The following is a 22,502-nucleotide window of genomic DNA, read 5'->3' as shown; positions in this document are numbered from 1 at the left end:
ATACTGCTGAAGCCTAGCTTGTAGGATTTTGAGCATCACCTTGCTGGCATGTGAAATGAGCGGAATTGTGTGGTAGTGTGAACACTCTTTGGCGTTGCCCTTCTTTGGAATGGGAATGTAAACTGACCTTTTCCAGTCTTGTGGCCACTGTTGAGTGTTCCAGATTTGTTGACATATTGAATGCAGCACTTTAACAGCATCATCTTTTAGGATTTTAAATAGTTCGGCTGGAATACTGTCATCTCCGCTAGCTTTGTTACTAATGCTTCCTAAGGCCCACTTGACTTCACTCTCGAGGATGTCCGGCTCAAGTTCAGTGACCGCACTATCATGGCTATCAGGGACATTCAGATCTTTCCTGTATAGTTCTTCTGTGTATTCTTGCCACCTCTTCTTAATCTCATCTGCTTCTGTTAGGTCCCTGCCTTCTTTGTCCTTTATCATGCCCGTCTTTGCACAAAACGTTCCCTTGAGATCTCCAATTTTCTTGAAGAGATCTCTAGTCTTTCCCATTCTGTTGTTTTCCTCGATTTCTTTGCATTCTTCATTTAAGAAGGCCTTCTTGTCTCTCCTTGCTGTTCTCTGGAACTCTGCGTTCAGTTGGGTATATCTTCCCCTTTCTCCCTTGCTTTTCGCTTCCCTTCTTTCGTGAGCTACTTGTAAAGCCTCATCAGACAGCCACTTTGCTTTCTTGCATTTCTTTTTCTTTGGGATGGATTTCGTTGCTGCCTCCTGAACAATGTTACGGACCTCCGTCCATAGTTCCTCAGGCACTCTGTCTATCAGGTCTAATCCCTGAAATCTATTCCTCACCTCCACTGTATGACCTGAAAACAAAAAAGGACACATATAGGAAGTGGAAAGAAGGCCAAGTAACAAAGGAAGAGTACAGGCAGGTAGCACAGAATTGCAGGGATGGCGTCAGGAAGGCTAAAGCGGAGAACGAGGTGAGGTTAGCGAGGGATGCTAAAAACAACAAAAAGGCTTTCTTCAGCTACGTGCATAGTAAAAGACAGAGGAAAGAAATGGTTGTTCAGCTATTAAATAAGGATGGCAAAATGATAACAGATGACAAAGAAAAGGCAGAGGTGCTCAATTCCTACTTTGGCTCAGTCTTCTCCCAAAAGAGGGTCTATGACCCCCCTGGCAAAGGCGAAGTACAGGCTGAAGGGGCAGGATTGCAGCTTGAGATCGATAGGCATATGGTCAAGGAACACCTCATTACTTTGAATGAGTTCAAATCTCCAGGGCCAGATGAACTGCATCCTAGAGTCATAAAGGAACTGGCAGAAGAACTCTCAGAACCGCTGTCTATTCTCTTTGAGAAATCATGGAGGATGGGGGAAGTGCCAGATGACTGGAGGAGGGCTAACGTTGTCCCTATCTTCAAAAAGGGTAAAAAGGAGGAACCTGGGAACTAGACCAGTCAGTCTGACATCAATCCCTGGGAAAATTCTGGAGCAGATCATAAAGCAATCCATCTGGAAGCACCTTGACAACAATGCCGTGATTACTCGAGGCCAACATGGATTTGTCAAAAACAAGTCCTGCCAGACAAATCGGATCTCATTTTTTGATCGAGTAACCTCCCTTGTAGACCGTGGGAATGCTGTAGACATCATATACCTCGACTTCAGCAAAGCTTTCGACAAAGTGCCCCATGATATCTGATGTGCCCCATGATATCTGATGAGCAAACTAGCTCGAAGTGGGCTAGATGAAACAACGATCCAGTGGATCCACAGTTGGCTACAGAATCGGACTCAAAGAGTGCTTATCAATGGGACCTTCTCAAGCTGGGGAGAGGTAACGAGTGGGGTACCGCAGGGCTCAGTCCTGGGCCCAGTGCTCTTCAACATTTTTATTAATGACTTGGAGGAGGAGGTGCAGGGAATGCTGATCAAATTTGCAGAGGACACAAAATTGGGAGGGATAGCTAATACTTTGGAAGACAGAAACAAAATTCAAAGTGATCTGGATAGACTGGAGTGCTGGGCAGAAAACAACAGAATGGCATTTAATAGGGACAAATGCCATGTTCTGCACCTAGGAAAAAGAAACCAAATGCACAGTTACAAGATGGGGGATACGTGGCTCAACCACACTACGAGCGAGAAGGATCTTGGAATTGTTGTCGACCACAAGCTGAATATGAGCCAACAATGTGATGCGGCTGCAAAAAAGGCAAATGCTATTTTGGGCTGCATTCATAGAAGCATCGCTTCCAAATCCCAGGAAGTACTAGTTCCCCTCTACTCAGCACTGGTTAGGCCGCATCTGGAGTACTGTGTCCAGTTCTGGGCACCACACTTTAAGAAGGATGCAGACAAACTGGAGAGGGTTCAGAGGAGGGCAACAAAGATGATCAGGGGACTGGAAACAAAGCCCTATGAAGAGAGACTGAAAGAACTGGGCATGTTTAGCCTTGAGAAGGAAGACTGAGGGGAGACAGGATAGCACTCTTCAAGTACTTGAAAGGTGGTCAGAGAAGAAGGCCAGGATCTCTTCTTGATCATCCCAGAGTGCAGGACAACCCCTACCCCTACCCCAGCCCCAGCCCCCTAACCCCAGCCCCCTAACCCCAACCCCCCAACCCCCTAACCCCAACCCCCTAACCCCAACCCCCTAACCCCAACCCCCTAACCCCAACCCCCTAACCCCAACCCCCTAACCCCAGCCCCCCAACCCCCCAGCCCCCCAACCCCCCAACCCCCTAGCCCTCACCCTCTAACCCTCACCCTCTAACCCTCACCCTCTAACCCTCACCCTCTAACCCTCACCCTCTAACCCTCACCCTCTAACCCTCACCCTCTAACCCTCACCCTCTAACCCTCACCCTCTAACCCTCACCCTCTAACCCTCACCCTCTAACCCTACCCTACCCCCAACCCCAACCCCCTAACCCCAACCCCCTAACCCCAACCCCCTAACCCCCTAACCCCGACCCCCACCCTACCCCGACCCCTGCCCCCAACCCCAACCCCTAACCCCAACCCCCTAACCCTACCCTACCCCTAACGTCCTTAAGGTGCCACAGATGCTTTTTCAGGAAGAAGCTACGATGTTCCCATGAAGAGGAGGCCTTACAGGCTTGTGTGACCCCCAGCTCAAAGCACAGCGACCCCCATGAAGAGGATGGTTCCGTGAATTCAGTGAAGGCGGGGCTAACCCAGGCCAGCCCCATGAAGGGCAGTTGCCAGCCAAGGGTGTAACGCAGCAGTGAGGAGAAGTATCCCCATAAAGAGGTGGCTTCTCAGGGATCTCTTAGGCAGAGTTCGAATCGTGGCCAGCCCCATGAAGAGGCGGCTTGCCAGGCAACTCAGAACCCCAGCTCTGAACCGCAGCTGCGATTTCCCCATGAAGAGGAGGCCTTACAGGCTTGTGTGACCCCCAGCTCTAAGCACAGCGATGCACCTGAGGAGGACGACTCCGTGAATTCAGTGAAGGCAGGGCTAACTGAGGCCAGCCCCATGAAGGGCAGCTGCCAGACAAGTGTGTCTCAAAGTATTGTTGTGTATTTGATATGCCTATTCCTTCATTTTTGGAATGTCACTAATTTCCATACCCATAGAGGGACCTGACTTTTCAGATGTCCCTCACACTGACGCTGCATTTCAATAGGGTTTCCCAGGGATGTGTTAAACACTGGTCTAAAATGAGTCATCCCAACAAAGGAGAGGCTGCTCTGGCATGTGTGAAGGCCAGCTCTGCTATTCCTATTAATGGCTGTTTGTCAAGGCATGTGTAAAGCCCAGGACTAACCTCAACCATCCCCATTAAGAGGAGGTGAGACTGGCCTGTGGTCACAGCACAGATTCCAGACATCCCGAGAATAGAAGCTGCATTTCACCTTTCCTTCAATCCATCCACAACCGGGAAGCCGAGGAAATGTCCTTGTAGTCTTCTGCAAGCCCAGCCAAAGCAGGAACGTGGTCTTGCAAGTAACACCGCTACCAGCAAACCTGTCCAGGAGCCTTTCAACGTTTCATGTCATGTGGTAACAATCCTCAAAGTGGCTGCCTTGCATATCTGGAGCAAACAGACAAGCTGGGACTGAGGCATGAAAATGCACAGTTACACAGGAGAAGGAATAAAACACCAAAAGTAACACAGTGTAAAACTTACTCATTTCCACATCTAGAGAGGGACCTGACTTTTCAGATGTCCCTCAGACTAAAGCTGGATTTCAGTAGGGTTTCTTTGCTCAGCTGATTTTCAGAACAGCCAGGGCTGGGTGGGCAGGGGAGAGAGAGGGCGAACAGAGTAGGTGCCCAATCTGCCCTTTCGCCTGCCAGTCCAAAATGTAGTGTCCTGTCCCAGGGAAGAAGAGCTCCGTAGAAACCCTCCGCCCAGCCCAAGTATGGGCAAGACTGAGAGCTCACAGAAACTATGTCTTTGGCTATGTTGCCACAGCTGAACTGAGTCTGGCTCATTAGTACTCACAGCTGGGTCTTTCTGCTCACGAGTAGGTTCGTCCAGCCTTGATCTCTTTGATGCTTTGTTCCATTGCCCCTTGCCCCTTTTGATGCTCTGTAGCACTGAAACTTTTAATAAAAGAAAAAACTCTTTAACAATTCCTGCACGGCTGGTTCTCCCTCCTCATGAGTAGACTCCTGCTTTGAGCAGAGCCTTCCAGCCTTGACCCTTTTAGTGCTCTGCATCGCTAGATGGAGCCATTAAAAAATAAAATCTGGAGGAGCTGGTTCTTCTGAAACTGATTTTCTCCATGCAAAGCAGGCACTTTACCGGCCCCATCCCTTACCCCCCCCCCCCCCGCTCTGTGGCGCTCCAAGTACCAATTTTAAAAAATCCCATGGGGTATATGGGAGGCGTGGGAACGGAGTCGTGGGCTCCGGACGGGAGGAAGCCATGAACTCATCTTCTGCTCTGTTGAGACTCTGAGTGCGGGTTGCGAGTATTGGGTGGTTTGTGGCAGAGGCCTGTCTTGAACGGGGGCCTGGGGGTTCCTGAGCCTGCTGAGAGGATCAAGGGCTGAATGGGGGAGGGCGAGCAGCGTCTCAGGCCCAGGCAGCTGGAATCCCATAAGCCACGCCGGGTCACCTCGCTCACCGGCCCCTCAGCTGGCCTGATGGCCGCAGCGGAAGCAGCGATATTCAGCCGCCGCCCAGAGGCCTGGCCTACTCGGTGCCGGGGAATGGACGGACGCTCGCCCACGCACCGCCAGAGGCCCCCTGCAACGCAGGCGAAGTCTTGTGCCGAGGGCTGACTTCCACAGATTGCACCGCGGGAGCAGCTCTGCCACGTGCAAAGCCCTCACGTGAAAACAGGCTGCTTACTCATAAGGCAGCGGCGGGTCCCCGCGGGCCTCGGACACGCGCGCTCTCCTCGGCTTCTCCCGCTCCTTCTCCAGCGCCGCCCGCCAAACGCAGCCGCCCTTCCCCGCTCTTTCACCGAGCTGCACCCCCAGCCAATCAGAATCGACTGTGCCTGCTCCCGCCCGCCGGTTCGCGCTGACGGCCATCCCCCGCCCCCTTCCAGAACGCTGCGGAGCAGCGGGGCCTCGGGCCGTCTTCGAATCACAGTCCCCGCAGCGCATGCGCAGTTGTCTTTCGAGAAAGCGGCTCCAGGTGGAAATACCCCCTCGCTGAGTGGTTGTAGGGAGCGACTGCTGCGACCCTAACAGACAAAGAAATCCATGTAATACGTGAAAGGTGACTGCGGTCTAACAACGATCGATAAGCACCATGTTCAAATGGCGTACACGTGTGGGGGTTACGAAAGCTCGGGGGTTATTTTTATCCTTACAAATCTCCCGTACTGCGGAATGGCCATAGGAATACAGTGGAATCCTGGCAGCAGCTCCACAGAAAACGGCAGGGGCCCCAATGTTCCTCGTGTGTGTAATGAAGGAGTGCGCCGTACAGCGGTGCCCCTAGCAATCCCCCCTCCGTGCACAGGGCCATAATAGCCCAGTGTCCTGTGGAACGGCCAGAGATGGATGCAAACAGTGTAAGACGTTTACCGGTGTTGCACAAAATGCTAGTTTCGCCCCCTGGAGGCTAGTCCAATTTGCCCCAAAGAGGAGAGTCAACTTCAGGCTGGGTCCAACTCGATTTTATTGTTTGCAAACAGTTCGACAAAGGAGCTCACGCTCAAAGCAGAGTCGACCCTGGGCAACCTCCGCGCTACAGTTTTATCACTTAGCTTGCATTCCTCAGCCAGCGTGTTACTTTTGATGGGTTGCCAGCGGTTTGCTTAGCAACCTTATCTTAGGGTTACTGTCTGCTCATTCCAGGCATGCGCAGCTCTTACAGTACTATGTGCTGCTTAAGACACATACAATGGCTTTTAGGTTACATTTTTACTACAATTCCCCCCTTAAAAGGCTTTTCTCAAATTTATACTCTCTTTGGTCCAGCGGTGGACTACGCACTTAAAGGCGCAAACTATTATCGCTGTGGCATTGACGGTTTTCTCTAAACAGCAAGTGAGGCTTGGGACGCCTTTGTTCTGGCTACTAGAATGCTGACAACAAAAACACTTTTTTTTTTGAACTTTTGGAACTCAGTATTGTTCCGTTCATCAGGAACCCTTGAAACGAGAGCACCCTCTTTCTGTAGAGCTACTTGAGTCCTTTCAGGGGTTCATTATTCCAACGGTGACCTTCAGGTGGGTCAGCTTCCGGTGTGACCCTCTCTGGTGCAGGTGATGCCTTTATTCAGTGTGATGAATCCACTTCTTTTCTTTGGCGACTTTCATAGCAATGGGAGTGGTAAGTAGGATCTGAAACAGACCCTTCTGCTTCTTGGTAGGTGGTTCATCTTTCTAGGACTGGATTAGCACCCAATCGCTGGGATTGAGATTATGCACTGGAGCATCTAAAGGCCAGGATTGGTGCGGTGTCGCAAACCTGTGAAAACAAAACAGACTGCAAAGCAGTAACATAACCTTGAATCTTAAAACTTTTATTTTTAAATTCACATTTAAGCTATCAGCCATAGGTAATATTTGAGGTGGGCGCTTATGGAACGTTTAAAAGGTGTCAATTTAATACTTCCCTTGGGGGCGCACCATACTCGAGTCAAGGTGATTGGCAAGGCCTGTGGCCTTTCAACTTAATCTTTCAACAAATTCTAATGAGCATTGTCTTTAAGGTGCGGTTCATCTTCTCAACTTGACTTGTAGATTGAGGTTTCTAAGGGGGGTGTAGCTTCTAGTTAGTTTGTTATGCCTGGGCCACTACTTGCGTCACTTGTCCAACAAAATGGGGCCCCTGATTTGATTCACTCTCTTTAGGTAACAAGAGCTTAGGGATTACTTTTTAACAGGATCTTGGCTACTGTCTGAGCGGAGCAGTCAATTGCTTTTATCATTACTAGCAGGTACCGATAGCCATGAGTCTGGGGCAACTCTGAAAAGTCAATTTGAAATCTCTGAAAAGGATAGTAAGCACATGGGCGACTTCTCATTTGAGCTGGGGGCTCAAACATCTTTGAATCATTTTTGAGGCACAAAGGGCAATCAGCCACTGTTCTCAGGTCTTGGTCTAACCTGAAGGAGGTGCTATTTGCCTCGGGCGCACCTAAAATTGGGGTGTTAAAGGGGGACGATCCCTTTATTAGCTAACCATAATTTTTGAACTTTTCAATGAGCGGCTTCAAGCCTGCACAGGTGGCTTTTTTCAGAGGATACTGCCTCACGCACACAGGGCTCTCCCTTTTTAAAGAAGATTTTAACTGGTGTCATGCATTTGCTTGGGCAGGGGTTCTGTCTGCCCACACACATGGATCAACATTCTCTAAAATCTCAGTCTCTTTGGCCTCTGACACAATCTTGATTGCTTGAAAGGCCATTTGATAATTTGAGCCCTGCATTGCTGGCAGCTGTACTACAATCTGATTATCACTGAAGAAGATTTTAGCTTGCAGTTTTGTTAACAAGTCCCGCTCCATGAGGGCAACCAGGTATGCAGATGAAACTACAAAGGCATGTTCCAGTATGTTATTTCCAGTCTTCGTGAGGAGGGGCTTACACAGGGATCATAGAAAATGTGGCTCCAGTATCTACTAGGGCTTTACAGTCCTTGCCACCAACCCTTACTTTTACCTTGGGATTCTCCCGAGCGTTTGTTCGTAGGGTGGTGGCCCTTCAGCTAGACTCCCCCCCACTGGAGGACCCTGCCAGCATTTGGCAGCCTTCAGGGTGAGTCTCTTTTCTTTTTTCTTTCAGCTCTGGACAATCTTTCTTTTAATGTCTCTTCTCTCGGCAATACGCACATTTATTGAGCCTCGGTCGGCCCTTTCCTTTTCTGCCCCCCCCCCCCCTCTGGTCGCTTCTGTGCTCTCAAGCTGCTGTTTATATCTCCGCCCATGGTGGCTGCCAGCATTGCCTTTTCCTTTTTCCAGGAATGGCACTTTTTTATGTGCTCTCATGTGCACCATAGCTCTAAAAACTTCATGATCTGGGGTCTGATAAGGCTAAAGCAGGCGGTGATATTAAGGCTTGCTTCAATTTAAGAAAAGCCTTTTTTTTATTTTAATTGTCCACTTCTAGTGGGTAATATTTTTGTTAAAGCTTCATACGGGGGCTTCACCCCTTTTTATGGCTACTATAGCCTCCCTCTTGTAACAGGCACACTTATCTTTTGGCTTGCCTGTTCTGCAAATCATGTTTTAAATTCTCTGTGCCATGCACCAGTTTTAACTCTTTGTTTTCTCTGCAAGTTAGGCTGTTTGCCATTGCTTCGACAGAGACTTGCTTGCTTAGATCTTACTAATTTCAACGACACAAATTTGGAATAAGCTTTCTTTTTTAAGCCTTTTTGTCTGCTACTTTCTTCTGCCTTCTTTTATACCTTTTTCATATCATTAAAATCTAACACCATGACTGGAAAACATTTGTTTTGTATAGTAGGGCATGGTGGAGCAGATCTAACCATTATACTGCTCCTCTGACTGCATGGTCAGGGCCCATCAAAATTAAGGGAAGGGCGTTCTCATATGTGGAAAGAGTTCCAAGCCACCATTTTTGCATCGGCAACTCCACACTGCATGAGTTTTGGCAGAGTGTCAGGTTTGCCTCTGAGCAAATGGAACATCAGAACAGTTCAGATTTTGAGAAAGAGCTGGAACACATGGGGCAGGAACTTTCTTAGGCTTCAGAAACACAGCTGGGCTTAGAAGTATCACGGGAGAGTGGGGGACTCTCTCTCTCTCACCTCTTAAGAGAATTTGCTGCCCCCTTTTTAAAGGGAAACTAACTTTCGTAGTTTCTCTTTGAACTTTTTGAAGGCTGTTTCCTTTGTAGTCTATGAATCTCTAACAATTTGTATCTGTATGCTTCATTAGGGTAAATGAAATTAAAGCCTTGGAAATCATAGAATCATAGAATAGTAGGGTTGGAAGGGGCTTACAAGGCCATCGAGTCCAACCCCTTGCTTACTGCAGGAATCCAAATCAGAGCATCCCTGACAGATGGCTGTCTAGCCTCGTCTTGAATGCCTCCAGGGTGGGAGAGCCCACCACCTCCCCAGGTAATTGGTTCCATTGTCGTATTGCTTTAACAGTTAGGACGTTTCTCCTGATGTTCAGCCGGAATCCAGCTTCTTGTCACTTGAGCCCATTATTCCATGTCCTGCACTCTGGGATTATTGAGAAGAGATCCTGGCCTTCCTCTCTGGGACAACCTTTTAAGTACTTGAAGAGTGCTATCAGATCTCCTCTCAGTCTTCTCTTTTCAAGGCTAAATATACCCAGTTCTTTCAGTCAAATGCAGCTTTTTATCTGAGTGTTGAAATCACAAATCAAACTGTACACTGAGCTGATCACAAACAAACACACAATCTACAACAACGGGAGTTTAAGGCTATGACAAGCCTCACAGTACTTTTTACGGCAAGTCTTTAACTGGCCAAAGTTCCAGTCCATGTGCAGAGTGCCTCTAACAAAGAAGGCTTTGGGCCATAAAGAAGGGATGCGTTTTAACAAAAGCTCTGTGTCTCTTCATCAGTTTGAATGGGGAAGGTGTAACCTTACACCTCTTCTAGATTTCTCCACAGATAAGAACAGAGCAGTGCTGCTCAGCTTTCCAGCTGTGATGCTTTTCTTGTTGTTGTTGTTGTTTTTTTGCAAATCTCACTCTTTTGTCAGGTCCTCACAGACACCTTCCAGCCTCTCTGCTTGCTAAGGCTAAACCAGCCGCGGCGAAGGGGGGTTAGGCAAGTCCCCCTTGGCTCTGCTCTGAGCAGGCTGACAGAGATAAGCTTACACAGACCCTGATATTTTAAGAACTTGCTCTGTCTTTGTTTCTTGATTTTGCCACAGTCTTTAAGTCGTCAAACAAATCTCTTTCTTCAGAAGTTGCAACTTTTTCAACTGCTTTTGCTTCTTCTAACAAACTTGGATACGGTGGCAGACAAACTGTCTCTGGCGGGCCCCCTCCCTCCCCCAACAACCTCTCCTCCCAACCTAACAGACCGAATAGACCGGGGGGAGCTCAGGGCACCTTGGGCAGGGTCTCCCAGTCTTCAAGCTCCTTCCGTGGGGCTTGAATCGGGGGGAACAGGGGCTTTGGGCTTCACCTCGGAGCATACCATCATGACTTTACAATATTGAACTTTATATTCAACCTTTTCTCGCCTTCAGTGGATTTTGGTTGGCACTCATCCAAATGCTGATAACCTCACCTTCCCTGAGGCAAATTTATCTCTTACTACTTGATTCAGACACCACCCGGGGTCTCTTGCCCCTGTGGTCCTTTGCCAGTAACACATTTACACATTTACACTTCTGTAACTAAGGGGGATTCTTTCCGCACCAATTCAACCACCCATCAATATAGGCGAATTGATCCCATTGCCCATTATTCACCACATTTTTATATACAGCATTTACAAGATTTACACCAAAGGATCCTATGTCTGGCCAACTAATTCCAAATGCTGGCCAGTCCAACTGACAGAGTGTAACCAGCTTGCCTTTCGACATCTTAGTACACGGAGTCTGACAAACCTCAGACGCTTGACTTTGCTAAAGTTCTTTAGCATGCATCCCAAGGGAGCGGCAGAGCTTTCTAAACGGGAGCTACCCGCCTCCATTGTGCCTACCTCTATTTGAAACCACACACGGAGCCTGACAAACCTCCGACACTTACACGGAGTCTGACAAACCTCAGACGTTTGCACAGAGTCTGACAAACCTCAGACGCTCCGAAGGCAACTCAAACAGAAAGACAGAAGGGAAATCAAGTACTTACTCTGCCCAACACCCTAGTGCCGTCTCTTCAGACCCATTCAGCCTGGTTGACTCAATCAATGGAGTCCACGCCTTTAACCTCCTGGGTGTCCAGACCCCCGTTCTCTGGTGCCGTGGCAGACCTCAAAGGCGGTCCGGCGCGCCCCACAGGCACCTTTGCCGGTTCTGTCGTTTGACCCCAGGGTGGTCCAAGGGACTCCTGGCTGCTCGCCAGTTTGTTGCACAAAATGCTAGTTTCGCCCCCTGGAGGCTAGTCCAATTTGCCCCAAAGAGGAGAGTCAACTGCAGGCTGGGTCCAACTCGATTTTATTGTTTGCAAACAGTTCGACAGAGGAGCTCACGCTCAAAGCAGAGTCGACCCTGGGCAACCTCCGCGCTACAGTTTTATCACTTAGCTTGCATTCCTCAGCCAGCGTGTTACTTTTGATTGGTTGCCAGCGGTTTGCTTATCAACCTTATCTTAGGGTTACTGTCTGCTCATTCCAGGCATGCGCAGCTCTTACAGTACTATGTGCTGCTTAAGACACATACAATGGCTTTTAGGTTACATTTTTACTACACCGGCACCAACACCAGAGACAAGATGAACTATTAAACAAGTCGATGTATTAAAGGGATATTCTGTACATGAGGGAAGGCCACTATTTACCTTGCGGGTTTCAAGACTGCTTCCTGACAATTCTGAAGGACCAGGCGACACCGTAGCTGCTAGATGAAGCTGGACAGCCCTCTGTCAGGGATGCTCTGACTTGGATTCCTGCATTGAGCAGGGGGTTGGACTCGATGGCCTTGTAGGCCCCTTCCAACCCTCCTATTCTATGATTCTGTGATTCTACAAGCTTCTTAATGATTTCTTTTACCTCAGGCCAAATTCCCTAAACCTTCACCCTAGCCAAATACACCCACAACCAGGTCCAGCTCCTGGGCAGAATCTTTTTCTGACTCCCAACACTTGTATTTATATTGTCACCAGCCAAGCATGGTTACCCCACACAGAAGGTATAGTTTCATAGTTTAATGTTCAGGCCTTAGCTGTGCACCGCACACAGTCTTCCTCTGACTCCCAGAGCTTGTATTTATGTTGTATTTATGACCACTGGGACAATTTATCTGGGTTTTGTGCTGCCTGCTTGTGTCACCTCCTTCTGGTAAGGTTTTAGGGCAGCCTCCTGGTATAACACAGCCGCCCTACACCTGATCGCCACTAGCCACGTATGGTTGCCCCACAGAGAAGGAATAGTTCAATATTCAGGCCTTAGCTATGCATTTTCTCCTCAGCGTTCCCCTAGTCCTTCTAAAACACCACCCACCACACAGCAGATCGTCTCCCTCACTGACTACCACAGGCTGACTAGCTCCAGCTGACTTTTCCCGCTCTTTTCCACCTGGCTACACTCCCCAGCCCCTCAGAATCGACTTTACCCGCTCCCGATGAGATTTCCTCTCCCCAGCACTGCCACCACCTGTGGGTTAATAAGTTAATGTAGTAAAGGGATATTCTGTACCTGAGGGAATGCTAATACTTACTCTGGGGTTTTCAAAAGACTGCTTATTGACAATTCCGGAGGACTCAGGAGACACTGTAGCTCCCACAAGTCTCTTAATGCCTTCTTTTACCTCAGGCCAAATTCCCTAAACTTTCACCCTAGCTAAATACACAGACAGCCAGGTCCAGCTCTTGGGTGCCGTCTTTCTCTGACTCCCAGAGCTTCTATTTATGTTGTATTTATGACTGCTTGGGCAGTTTCTTTGGGTAAATTGTACAATGTTTTACTGCCTGCTTGTATCACCTTCTGGGGAAATGACAGGGCAGCCTCCGGGCATAACACATCCACTACAGTTTCCCTCTAGTCATTCTAAAACACCACCTGCCAAACACCAGACCTTCTCCCTCACTGAGTACCACAGACTAACTCCAAGGGTAGGATCCCATGGGGGCCAATCCGGCCCCTACTGCTGGTGGCCATGATGTAGTGCTTCCAGGGGCATCCTCTAAACCAGTGGAAGTGAGTTTGTACTTTCATCCAGCTGTCTTTTTGCCACAGGATACACAACACATCCTGACTGCTAACCCATATTCTACAAGGCCAGGTTAGGGATACTTCTGGGTTGAGAGATGAGACAGAAGTCAAATTAATATTTATCTTTTCTCCCTTGTGCTGGCTTTACTGCACCTCTCAAGAGGCAAGTGTGGCTCATTGGAGGTGACCATGTGTTCAGGAGGAGGCTGAAATGGGTCCCCGTTGTCATAATCCTGGTTGAAGGTTTGGGTATCTGGCAATGGAAAAAAAGAAAGACAAGGGAAATGGCAGCTGTTGTTGTTGTTGCTGTTCAGTCGTTCAGTCGTGTCCGACTCTTCGTGACCCCATGGACCATAGCACGCCAGGCCTTCCTGTCCTGCGCTCTCTCCCGGAGCGTGCTCAAGTTCATATTCATTGCATCCGTGATGCTATCTAGCCATCTCATCCTCTGCCGTCCCCTTCTCCTTTTGCCTTCAGTCTTTCCCAGCATCAGGGTCTTTTCCAGGGAGTTTTCTCTTCGCATTAGGTGGCCAAAATATTGGAGCTTCAGCTTCATTATCTGTCCTTCCAATGAGCACTCAGGGCTGATTTCCTTTAGGATGGACTGATTTGACCTCCTTGCAGTCCAGGGGACTCGTAAGAGTCTTCTCCAGCACCACAGTTCGAAAGCATCAATTCTTCGGCGCTCAGCCTTCCTTATAGTCCAGCTCTCACAGCCATACATTACTACTGGGAAAACCATAGCTTTGATTAGACGGACCTTTGTCGGCAAGGTGATGTCTCTGCTTCTTACTATGCTGTCTAGGTTGGCCATAGCTTTCCTCCCCAGGAGCAAGCGTCTTTTAATTTCATGGCTACAGTCACCGTCTGCGGTGATCTTGGAGCCCAAGAAAGTAAAATCTGTCAATGCTTCCATTTCTTCCCCTTCTATATGCCAGGAAGTGATAGGGCCAGATGACATGATCTTCGTTTTTTTAATGTTGAGTTTCAAACCAGCTTTTGCACTCTCCTCTTTCACCCTCAACAAGAGGCTCTTGAGATCCTCTTCGCTTTCTGCCATTAGGGTGGTATCGTCTGCATATCGGAGGTTGTTGATAATTCTCCGGGCAATCTTAATTCCGACCTCTGATTCATCCAACCCGGCGTTTCTCATGATGTACTCTGCATATAAGTTAAATAAGCAGGGTGACAATATGCAGCCTTGTCGTACTCCTTTCCCAATTTTGAACCAATCGGTTGTTCCATGTCTGGTTCTTACTGTTGCTACTTGACCCTCGTACAGGTTTCTCAGGAGACAGGTAAGGTGGTCTGGTACTCCCATCTCTTTCAGAATTTGCCAGAGTTTGTTGTGATCCACACAATCAAAGGCTTTAGCGTAGTCAATGAAGCAGAAATAGACGTTTTTCTGGAATTCTCTTGCTTTCTCCATGATGCAGCGAATGTTGGCGATTTGATCTCTAGTTCCTCTGCCTCTTCGAAACCCAGCTTGTACTTCCGGTAGTTCTCGGTTCGCATACTGCTGAAGCCTAGCTTGTAGGATTTTGAGCATCACCTTGCTGGCATGTGAAATGAGCGCAATTGTGCGGTAGTTTGAACACTCTTTGGCGTTGCCCTTCTTTGGAATGGGAATGTAAACTGACCTTTTCCAGTCTTGTGGCCACTGTTGAGTGTTCCAGATTTGTTGGCATATTGAATGCAGCACTTTAACAGCATCATCTTTTAGGATTTTAAATAGCTCGGCTGGAATACTGTCATCTCCGCTAGCTTTGTTGTTACTAATGCTTCCTAAGGCCCACTTGACTTCACTCTCGAGGATGTCCGGCTCAAGTTCAGTGACCGCATTATCATGGCTATCAGGGACATTCAGATCTTTCCTGTATAGTTCTTCTGTGTATTCTTGCCACCTCTTCTTAATCTCATCTGCTTCTGTTAGGTCCCTGCCTTCTTTGTCCTTTATCATGCCCGTCTTTGCACAAAACGTTCCCTTGAGATCTCCAATTTTCTTGAAGAGATCTCTAGTCTTTCCCATTCTGTTGTTTTCCTCAATTTCTTTGCATTGTTCATTTAAGAAGGCCTTCTTGTCTCTCCTTGCTATTCTCTGGAACTCTGCATTCAGTTGGGTATATCTTCCCCTTTCTCCTTTGCTTTTCGCTTCCCTTCTTTCGTGAGCTACTTGTAAAGCCTCATCAGACAGCCACTTGGCTTTCTTGCATTTCTTTTTCTTTGGGACGGATTTCGTTGCTGCCTCCTGAACAATGTTACAGACCTCCGTCCATAGTTCCTCAGGCACTCTGTCTATCAGGTCTAATCCCTGAAATCTATTCCTCACCTCCACTGTATATTCATCAGGGATATGATTTAGGTCATACCTGAAAGGTTTAGTGGCTTTCCCTACGTTCTTCAATTTAAGCCGAAATTTTGCAAGAAGCAGCTCATGATCTGAGCCACAGTCAGCTCCAGGTCTTGTTTTTACTGACTGTATGGAGCTTCTCCATCTTTGGCTGCAAAGGACATAATCAATCTGATTTCGATATTGACCATCTGGTGACGTCCATGTGTAGAGTCGCCTCTTGTGCTGTTGGAAAAGAGTGTTTGCTATGATCAGCATGTTCTCTTGGCAAAACTCTATTAGCTTTTGCCGTGCTTCATTTTGTACACCAAGGCCATGCCTGCCTGTTATCCCGGTGATTTCTTGACTTCCTACTTTAGCATTCCAATCCCCTATGATGAAGAGGACATCTTTTTTTGGTGTTAGTTCTAGAAGGTGTTGCAGGTCTTCATAGAACCGATCAACCTCAGCTTCTTCGGCCTCAGTGGTTGGGGCATAGACTTGAATTACTGTGATGTTGAATGGTTTGCCTTGGATTCGTACTGAGATCATTCTATCATTTTTAAGATTGTACCCCAGTACTGCTTTTCCCACCCTTTTGTTGACTATTAGTGCTACTCCATTTCTTCTAAGGGATTCTTGCCCACAATAGTAGATATGATGGTCACCTGAATTAAATTCGCCCATGCCTGTCCATTTGAGTTCGCTGATTCCCAAGATGTCGATGTTCAATCTTGCCATCTCATGTTTGACTGTTGCAGAACCCAGAGTCAGAGAGACCACGGAGTGAAGGAAAAAGAGATTCTTTATTTAACGCACGGGCTTAAGGCTGGAATCGTTTCCAAAGAGCCAGAAGCCGCGAAATACATTAGCACATTGGTTTTATAGACATTGTGACACATATGAAACGGCTCCTCCTCTCCCTCCCGCATGGGGTTGCAATCCTCAACATTTCTTCTCTTAGCACTATTGTTTATAATACAAGAACTGGGTTATAGGGTAGCCATGATAAGGAGAGAACAGAAGAGAACAGCAGAGAACAAGATATACAACTGTATGACCTTTGACAAGATAAGGAATTCCTGTGTCTCGTCAGCTTACAACAATATATTCAAGGGAGAAAGAGCTCAGCAAGAACATGAAGCATGAGACTGCATGAGGCTACTTAGTCTGACCCCCGATATGGCTGCTACATTCCCCCCTTAAATGCATAATTTCATTACAATTATAGCATTACTGATAACTATACAAAGCTTTTTGTGACATACATATTACTTAGCTTCTTGTTGGGCTATTAGAGCATAGAGGGCAGCAGTTTTACTAGCTGAGACATAAAACAGATTGGTTAAACAGCGCATAAGACAAGGAACGCAGAGACATAACAGAACTTTTATGAACAACACTGGTAGAATTAGGATGAACAATGCTTCAAGCCAGCTAAGATCTGGAAGCCAAAGGGTCAACTAATTGAGCTAATTGTTTTGTCTTATTGTTTTGTTAGCTACTATATTGTGCAGCTTGTTGATCTGTTCATCTACAGCATTGCCATTATCAGTTAAGTTAAAACAACAGAGCTTTTGGTGTGTCTCACAACTTAAATGATGAAGAAGGAAGAGGTAATCTATACTAGCTCTGTTTTTTAGAACTGCACCTTTTAGATCACGCAGCTTTTTATTTAATAATGACAATGCTTGTGAGGTGGCATTTATGCTTTTGGCTAAGCTGCAAGCTAACCAGTTGTTCTTTAGACCATTAGCCAAGGCTAAACCTGGAACCTTAACCAGTGACATTGCTAAGGCCAATTTTTCTGAGTCAGAATATAACTGCACATGACTATTACAATTTTTAGTTAGTTGGAGTGCTCGAGGCTGCCGTTGACGGATTTTTTCAGGCTACAGGGGAAGAATTGGCACCAGTTCAATTGGCGGCTGAGGCAACATGGGTGGTTATCAGACAAGTTGGCAGGAATGAATGACCAAGTGCGGGAATTACATGTCTAAAACCATCCATGAGGCAAAAGTATGTGGGCATCATTAAAAGATATGTTTTGAATTTTATTACAGTGGAAGGGGGCCAGGGATAGCTTTGTATTTTCTGGAAAAATTTTTGACAATTAAGCATTTGTGCACACGTAGCATTTGTTTCAGCAATGATGGGGGTGCGTAGAGTGAGCTCTGTAGGGGGTAGGATCTTTGCAACCACGCCCCAATTAGCATTTTGGGAATAAGTTAAACTTACACCATAAACTCTTAACATGGTATCTTTTTGAATTTTCCCAGGATGTCTACAGACAGGTATTAGGCAAGAGCTAATAAGCCTGTTTGCAGGTATACCTCTTGGCAAACAAAAATGTTTTATTCTCGTGATGTTAGCCAGGTGAAGCCAGTAATTATTAGCAAATCACTGGGACAAACTTCTTTTTCTAGGGGCAGACCCCCCTTTTTGCACCTTATTAAGGAAACACAATGCAACACTACTAACGCTACAACACGCATGTTTGATCTTCTTTGGGATCTGACCGTACGCTGGGCAGCTATTCACCTGGCAAGCTGCAGTAGGGTCTAGTCCCCTTCTTCAATTCTCCAGTTGCAGGTCTGACCGTACGCAGGGGGACAGTTTCCCGGTGTGTCCACAGTAAGGTCTAGCCTGAGTCTTCTTACTGCTTTTTCAGAATGATTTTTAAAGGATTTTCAGGATTTCTGTTTATGGTCTACTTTCTCCCTCTCGCTCTCTTGACTCGTGTCCAATGTATCCAGGGTTTAATTCTAGCTGCTTTCATAGCTGCGGGGGTGGAAAGTATGACAGTTTTTAGTCCTCTCCATCTGGGAGTCAAAGGGTTATTTTTCCCTCTTTAATTCATACTTTAACTCTTGGTTGGAACGGATGAGCTTCTGTGATGGGAATGGCTTATTTTCTAAGACAAAGCGACGCTGGGCTTGAAGAACTTTGTTTAGTTTTTGGACTTCTTGTTTAAGGCTAACGTTTGCTTGCTTTTGATGCTGCTCCAGTGTCAATTATGAAGTCAATGTCACGGCCCCTCACAGTCAATGTCACGGCCCTTCTTAAGCTGTCTCCCTCTTCGCCCATTTTGGCCCCTTTGGTTTTCTCCTTTGTGTATTTGATTTATTTTATTTGGGCATTCATGCCACTAATGTCCATCTTGTCCACACTGGGCACACTGGTTCTTTTTTTTAAGAATCTTCTGCCTCTGCCGGGTCTTCTTCTTTTCTTTTTTCGTTTACGTCTTCTTGGGCCTCTGGGTCGAGGGGGGTGTACTGGCGATAGGCATTTGAAAGATGCTCTAAGTACGCTCTGGGGCCTCGGTGGCACCTTGCAGCACTTTAGACACTTTGGTCATATTAATTGACTTCTTTATACCTGCCTTTCATGGCTTCTAACAGCAGGGTTTGATACTGGGTGAGGCGCTCTAGCCCCACTTGTGTTTTGGGATTCCAGCGGGGGGGGGGGGGTACTTACAAGGAGACTTTATTGGGTAACTTACAGCACACAGGCGTACTTAATTTTTGGATCAGACAGCTTCTCTGAACTACGAGCTATTGCACTAAATGGGTTTTATACCATACATGTTACCCATGAGGCAGCACAACACTAGCAAGCATTTTCAGCATAGGCTAGAAGTGCTTGGTTCTCAGGCACAGCTTCCTGTAAACAACTTCGCTTCCCAAAGTGCTTGATAACACTTTTTATTTATTAGTATGGGAAGACAAATTTTTTCTCTTTCTTTTGCTTTCTTTTTCTTTGCTGATCTGCCTGTATTGCAGATCATGTTTCAAACTTTTTATATAAAACTTTCTGCTCCATGCACCAGCCTTGTCTCTTTATTTGTCTTTTTCAAGTTAAACTTACTTAAACTTTTCTGCCTTACACTAGTCTCACTGACACACATTTGGGATAGGCTCTTCTTCTCCTTCTAGTTACATTTTCTTCATTTTAAAGAACTATTACATTATTGTGGCTACTTTACCCAAGGTAATAAGCTCTAGGCACAATCAGCTGCTTTTAATTTACCCTGGGTGCAACTATGGCCACGCTTCTTTTTTATATAAATGTTTTTTTTTTGCCTCTTGCCTTTTCTTTCTTTTTTTTTTTTCTTCTCTTCTCTATCTGTCTTCTACTTTCTCTATTCTTTCTTTTCTACTTGCTTTTGTCTTTTCTCTTCATTATCTATTGGGAACCACACTTAGTATCATTTGGAGTTGCAACTAACACTAATCTGCAAATATCACATATACTTTATGATATCTAAGAAATCATAAAATATATACAACAAACTTTTTCTGCAATTTAATACAATGAATGGAAAACACTTTTTGCATGGTAAGGCATGATGGAGCAGATCCAGCAATTATACTGCTCTTCTGGCTGAAAGCTCAGGGCTCATCAAAATCAAGGGACAGGCATACCCACACACACAAAGAGTTCTAGGTCACCATTTTTGCATCGGCAACTCTATGCTGCATGAGTTCTGGCAGAAGGAAATCTAAAAGTTATAGATCAAACTCAGCCTGCTGTACACTGAGCTGACTACAAACACAGACACACGGTCCACAGCGATGAGAGTTTAAGTTTATCAAAAGCTTCATAGCACTGTCCATGGCAAGTCTTTGACAATTTAAAATTTTAGTCCATGTGCAGAGTGTCTCTAAAAAGCCCAGACATTGATGGAAGCAAACAGAGATGGCTCTGGGCAATGAAGATGCGATGTTTCCAGCAAAGGCTCTCTACTTTTGCATCAGTTTAAAAAGGGAAAGTGTGGCCCTACACCCCTTCTGACAGACAAGGGCCTTTAACTTTTTTAGCAAGGCCTCTATCTAAACAGAGCGGCACAGCTCAGCTCTCTAGCCGTGACGCTTTAACCTGGGCAACTCCTCTGTAAATTTTATTTTATTTCTGTCAGGTTCTCTCACAGACATTTTAAAAACTTACTCTTTTTTTTTTTTTCTTCTAACCTGGTACACAAAAGCACTGAAACACTGAGTGCCGAAACTCAGGACGCTGGGGGGTGATGGGCATCGCCTTATACTTGCATTTTTTAAGCAGCCATTAATCTTTGGGGAGGCGGTGGGGTGATTTGCAGGACTTTAAAGGCAAGCTTCTCAGTTTGTTTGTATTTGTAAATCCCAAGCTTAAAACAGGACACGATGAGGTACAGGGCCACCAAATTCTTGCTTTGGCACGGGCAACAAATAACTCGGGTCAGCTTTCTTCTCTGGGGTCTCAAACAGGAAAACAGTCTTAATTTAAAGTTGTAACATCACTGACAGCGTCAGCCAGCCAGCTACACAGATCTCATTGTTTTTTAAGACAGTTGCTCCAATATCTTCTTTTCTTCTCAATCAGGTTGGGTCTCCCAGCTTACACTGTTTATTGCAGCTTTCAGGAGCATGGCAGTAGCGTGATTTTGGCTTGGCCAGGAACATGCTGTCTGGTTTCTCGGTCTCTTTAGCACACACACTTAGGCAGTGTAACACTGGATACTCAAATCAGTGAGATTTCTTCATTGCAGGGAATCCCACGGCAAAAGCTTAATGGTTACGCTCTTCAGAAATCATATAGCTGATGGTCAGTAGCTACAGGCTCTATGCAATTTTAACACAGTTCAAAGCTAAACATGGTTACCTTGACAGAGATCTTCAACATGGTCTTTCCGCTTCATTCTGCTTTGGGACAGTCTTATGGCACACTTTTTACTCGAAGAGGGGTCTAGCTTGTGCTCTGGGGGCTGATTCTTCACCTTTATTTTCTATTTTGCCTTCATCTTCTGGGTCTTCATTTTCAGTTTCCATTTCTTAGGGATTTTATCTCAATTAGGCGAGGTGATGATGTTGCACAACTCAGAACGTTGTGGGCAGTTTTCCTGCCCCCCCCCTCTCGGCGCGCTAGGCTAACAGCTACGTCTTCGGCCTTACACTCTCACGCTCCCACGCTTTGTTAAAAGCCAGACTGTCCTGCAACATTTTTCTAATTAACAGCCTCAGATCTTGTTTTTTTTTCCCTCTCAGCTCGACCTTGAGCTTTTTGCTGTTTTCTCTCTCTATTCTGAATCTTTTTTTAAAAAAAACCTTTTTCCTTCTTTGTTTGACATACATCTCAAGGGGGTGCAAGGTTTGCTTCCCCCACCACCCATAGCCTCCCTCCTAAATTGAAGACAGACACAATTAGGGAATGGGAATTGTTCAGTGAGTAAGGGGTCTCACTGGCCGACACAAGAGGATTTTTCACACCACGCACTTTGCTACTGGCCTGGGCACCCGGACGGTCAACGGTATGCTTCAGAAACCGCAGTAGCCACTCACACAATCATCAGTCTCTCCACTACATCCATATGTCCCTGCCACCCACTTTTCCCACTTTTTACCAGAGCGGAAAACGGCTTCCCCAGCTTCCTCAGCTTCCTACTGAGTACTGGCGTGCTGGGTACTGGCGCCCACTCGGGGGTGTGATCAGGCCCCCCTTCTACCCGCAAGGAGTAGGTTCTTTTGTATACGTATACCACCAACACTGACCTTCTTCATAAGGCGGGGCCCTCTTTTTTTCTGCCCAGTGGCCTTTCTCCCTAAAGGCGGGGCCCTCTTTTTCCCATATACTTGCCTTTCTCCTGAAGGCTTCTAATGTGGGTTTCAACTCAATTGCAGCTGCGATACAGGCAGGGCTCAAGTTCCTTCCTCCGCTTCCCAAGGTTCTCTTGCTGCTCGCTGCCGTTTGGGCGATCCCGGTGCAGGCTTTCTCCCATTCACTCGACAAAAAGGTCGGTGGCGCCAAGAAAGGGAGGCATGCGCCGAGCTCGTCCTCCTGGTGCGGCGATCAAGAGCAGGCAACTGCCACCTGTCTGGCTCAGAGCCTGCCACATCCGAGTCACGGCACCATTTATGTTGCAGAACCCAGAGTCAGAGAGACCACGGAGTGAAGGAAAAAGAG

General features: G+C 46.7%; 2 protein-coding genes across 3 annotated transcripts; both read right to left on the bottom strand.

Annotated features, from left to right (window-relative positions):
* Positions 1–537: 537 nt before the first annotated feature.
* On the bottom strand, positions 538–12,347 carry LOC146351827 (uncharacterized). Of its 2 annotated transcripts, XM_084847911.1 has the most exons (5): positions 11,215–12,347; positions 5,298–5,637; positions 4,126–4,544; positions 3,851–4,047; positions 538–827 (listed from the first exon to the last, which is right to left on the bottom strand). In XM_084847911.1, exons 2-3 carry the CDS (start codon positions 5,555–5,557, stop codon positions 4,460–4,462), a joined length of 345 nt encoding a protein of 114 aa, XP_084704037.1. In that variant the 5' UTR covers positions 5,558–5,637; positions 11,215–12,347; the 3' UTR covers positions 538–827; positions 3,851–4,047; positions 4,126–4,459. The 2 variants fall into 2 exon arrangements, 1 of the variants encoding a protein (XP_084704037.1); XR_014789686.1 differs by lacking the exons at positions 538–827; positions 3,851–4,047; positions 4,126–4,544; positions 5,298–5,637 and adding an exon at positions 5,644–6,889.
* A 217-nt stretch (positions 12,348–12,564) lies between these two features.
* LOC146351826 (protein CFDP2-like) lies at positions 12,565–21,379 on the bottom strand. The gene is made up of 3 exons (XM_084847910.1): positions 21,204–21,379; positions 15,604–16,315; positions 12,565–12,676 (listed from the first exon to the last, which is right to left on the bottom strand). The coding sequence occupies exons 1-3, from the start codon at positions 21,238–21,240 to the stop codon at positions 12,565–12,567; spliced, it is 861 nt and encodes a 286-aa protein (XP_084704036.1). The 5' UTR covers positions 21,241–21,379.
* Positions 21,380–22,502: the final 1,123 nt, after the last annotated feature.

This window comes from Heloderma suspectum, chromosome 3 (assembly GCF_057233095.1).
Source record: "Heloderma suspectum isolate Gila_16-S chromosome 3, 16-S_ref, whole genome shotgun sequence".
In the NCBI taxonomy this organism is placed as follows: domain Eukaryota; kingdom Metazoa; phylum Chordata; class Lepidosauria; order Squamata; family Helodermatidae; genus Heloderma; species Heloderma suspectum.
This window is presented reverse-complemented; position numbering and strand designations above follow the sequence as displayed.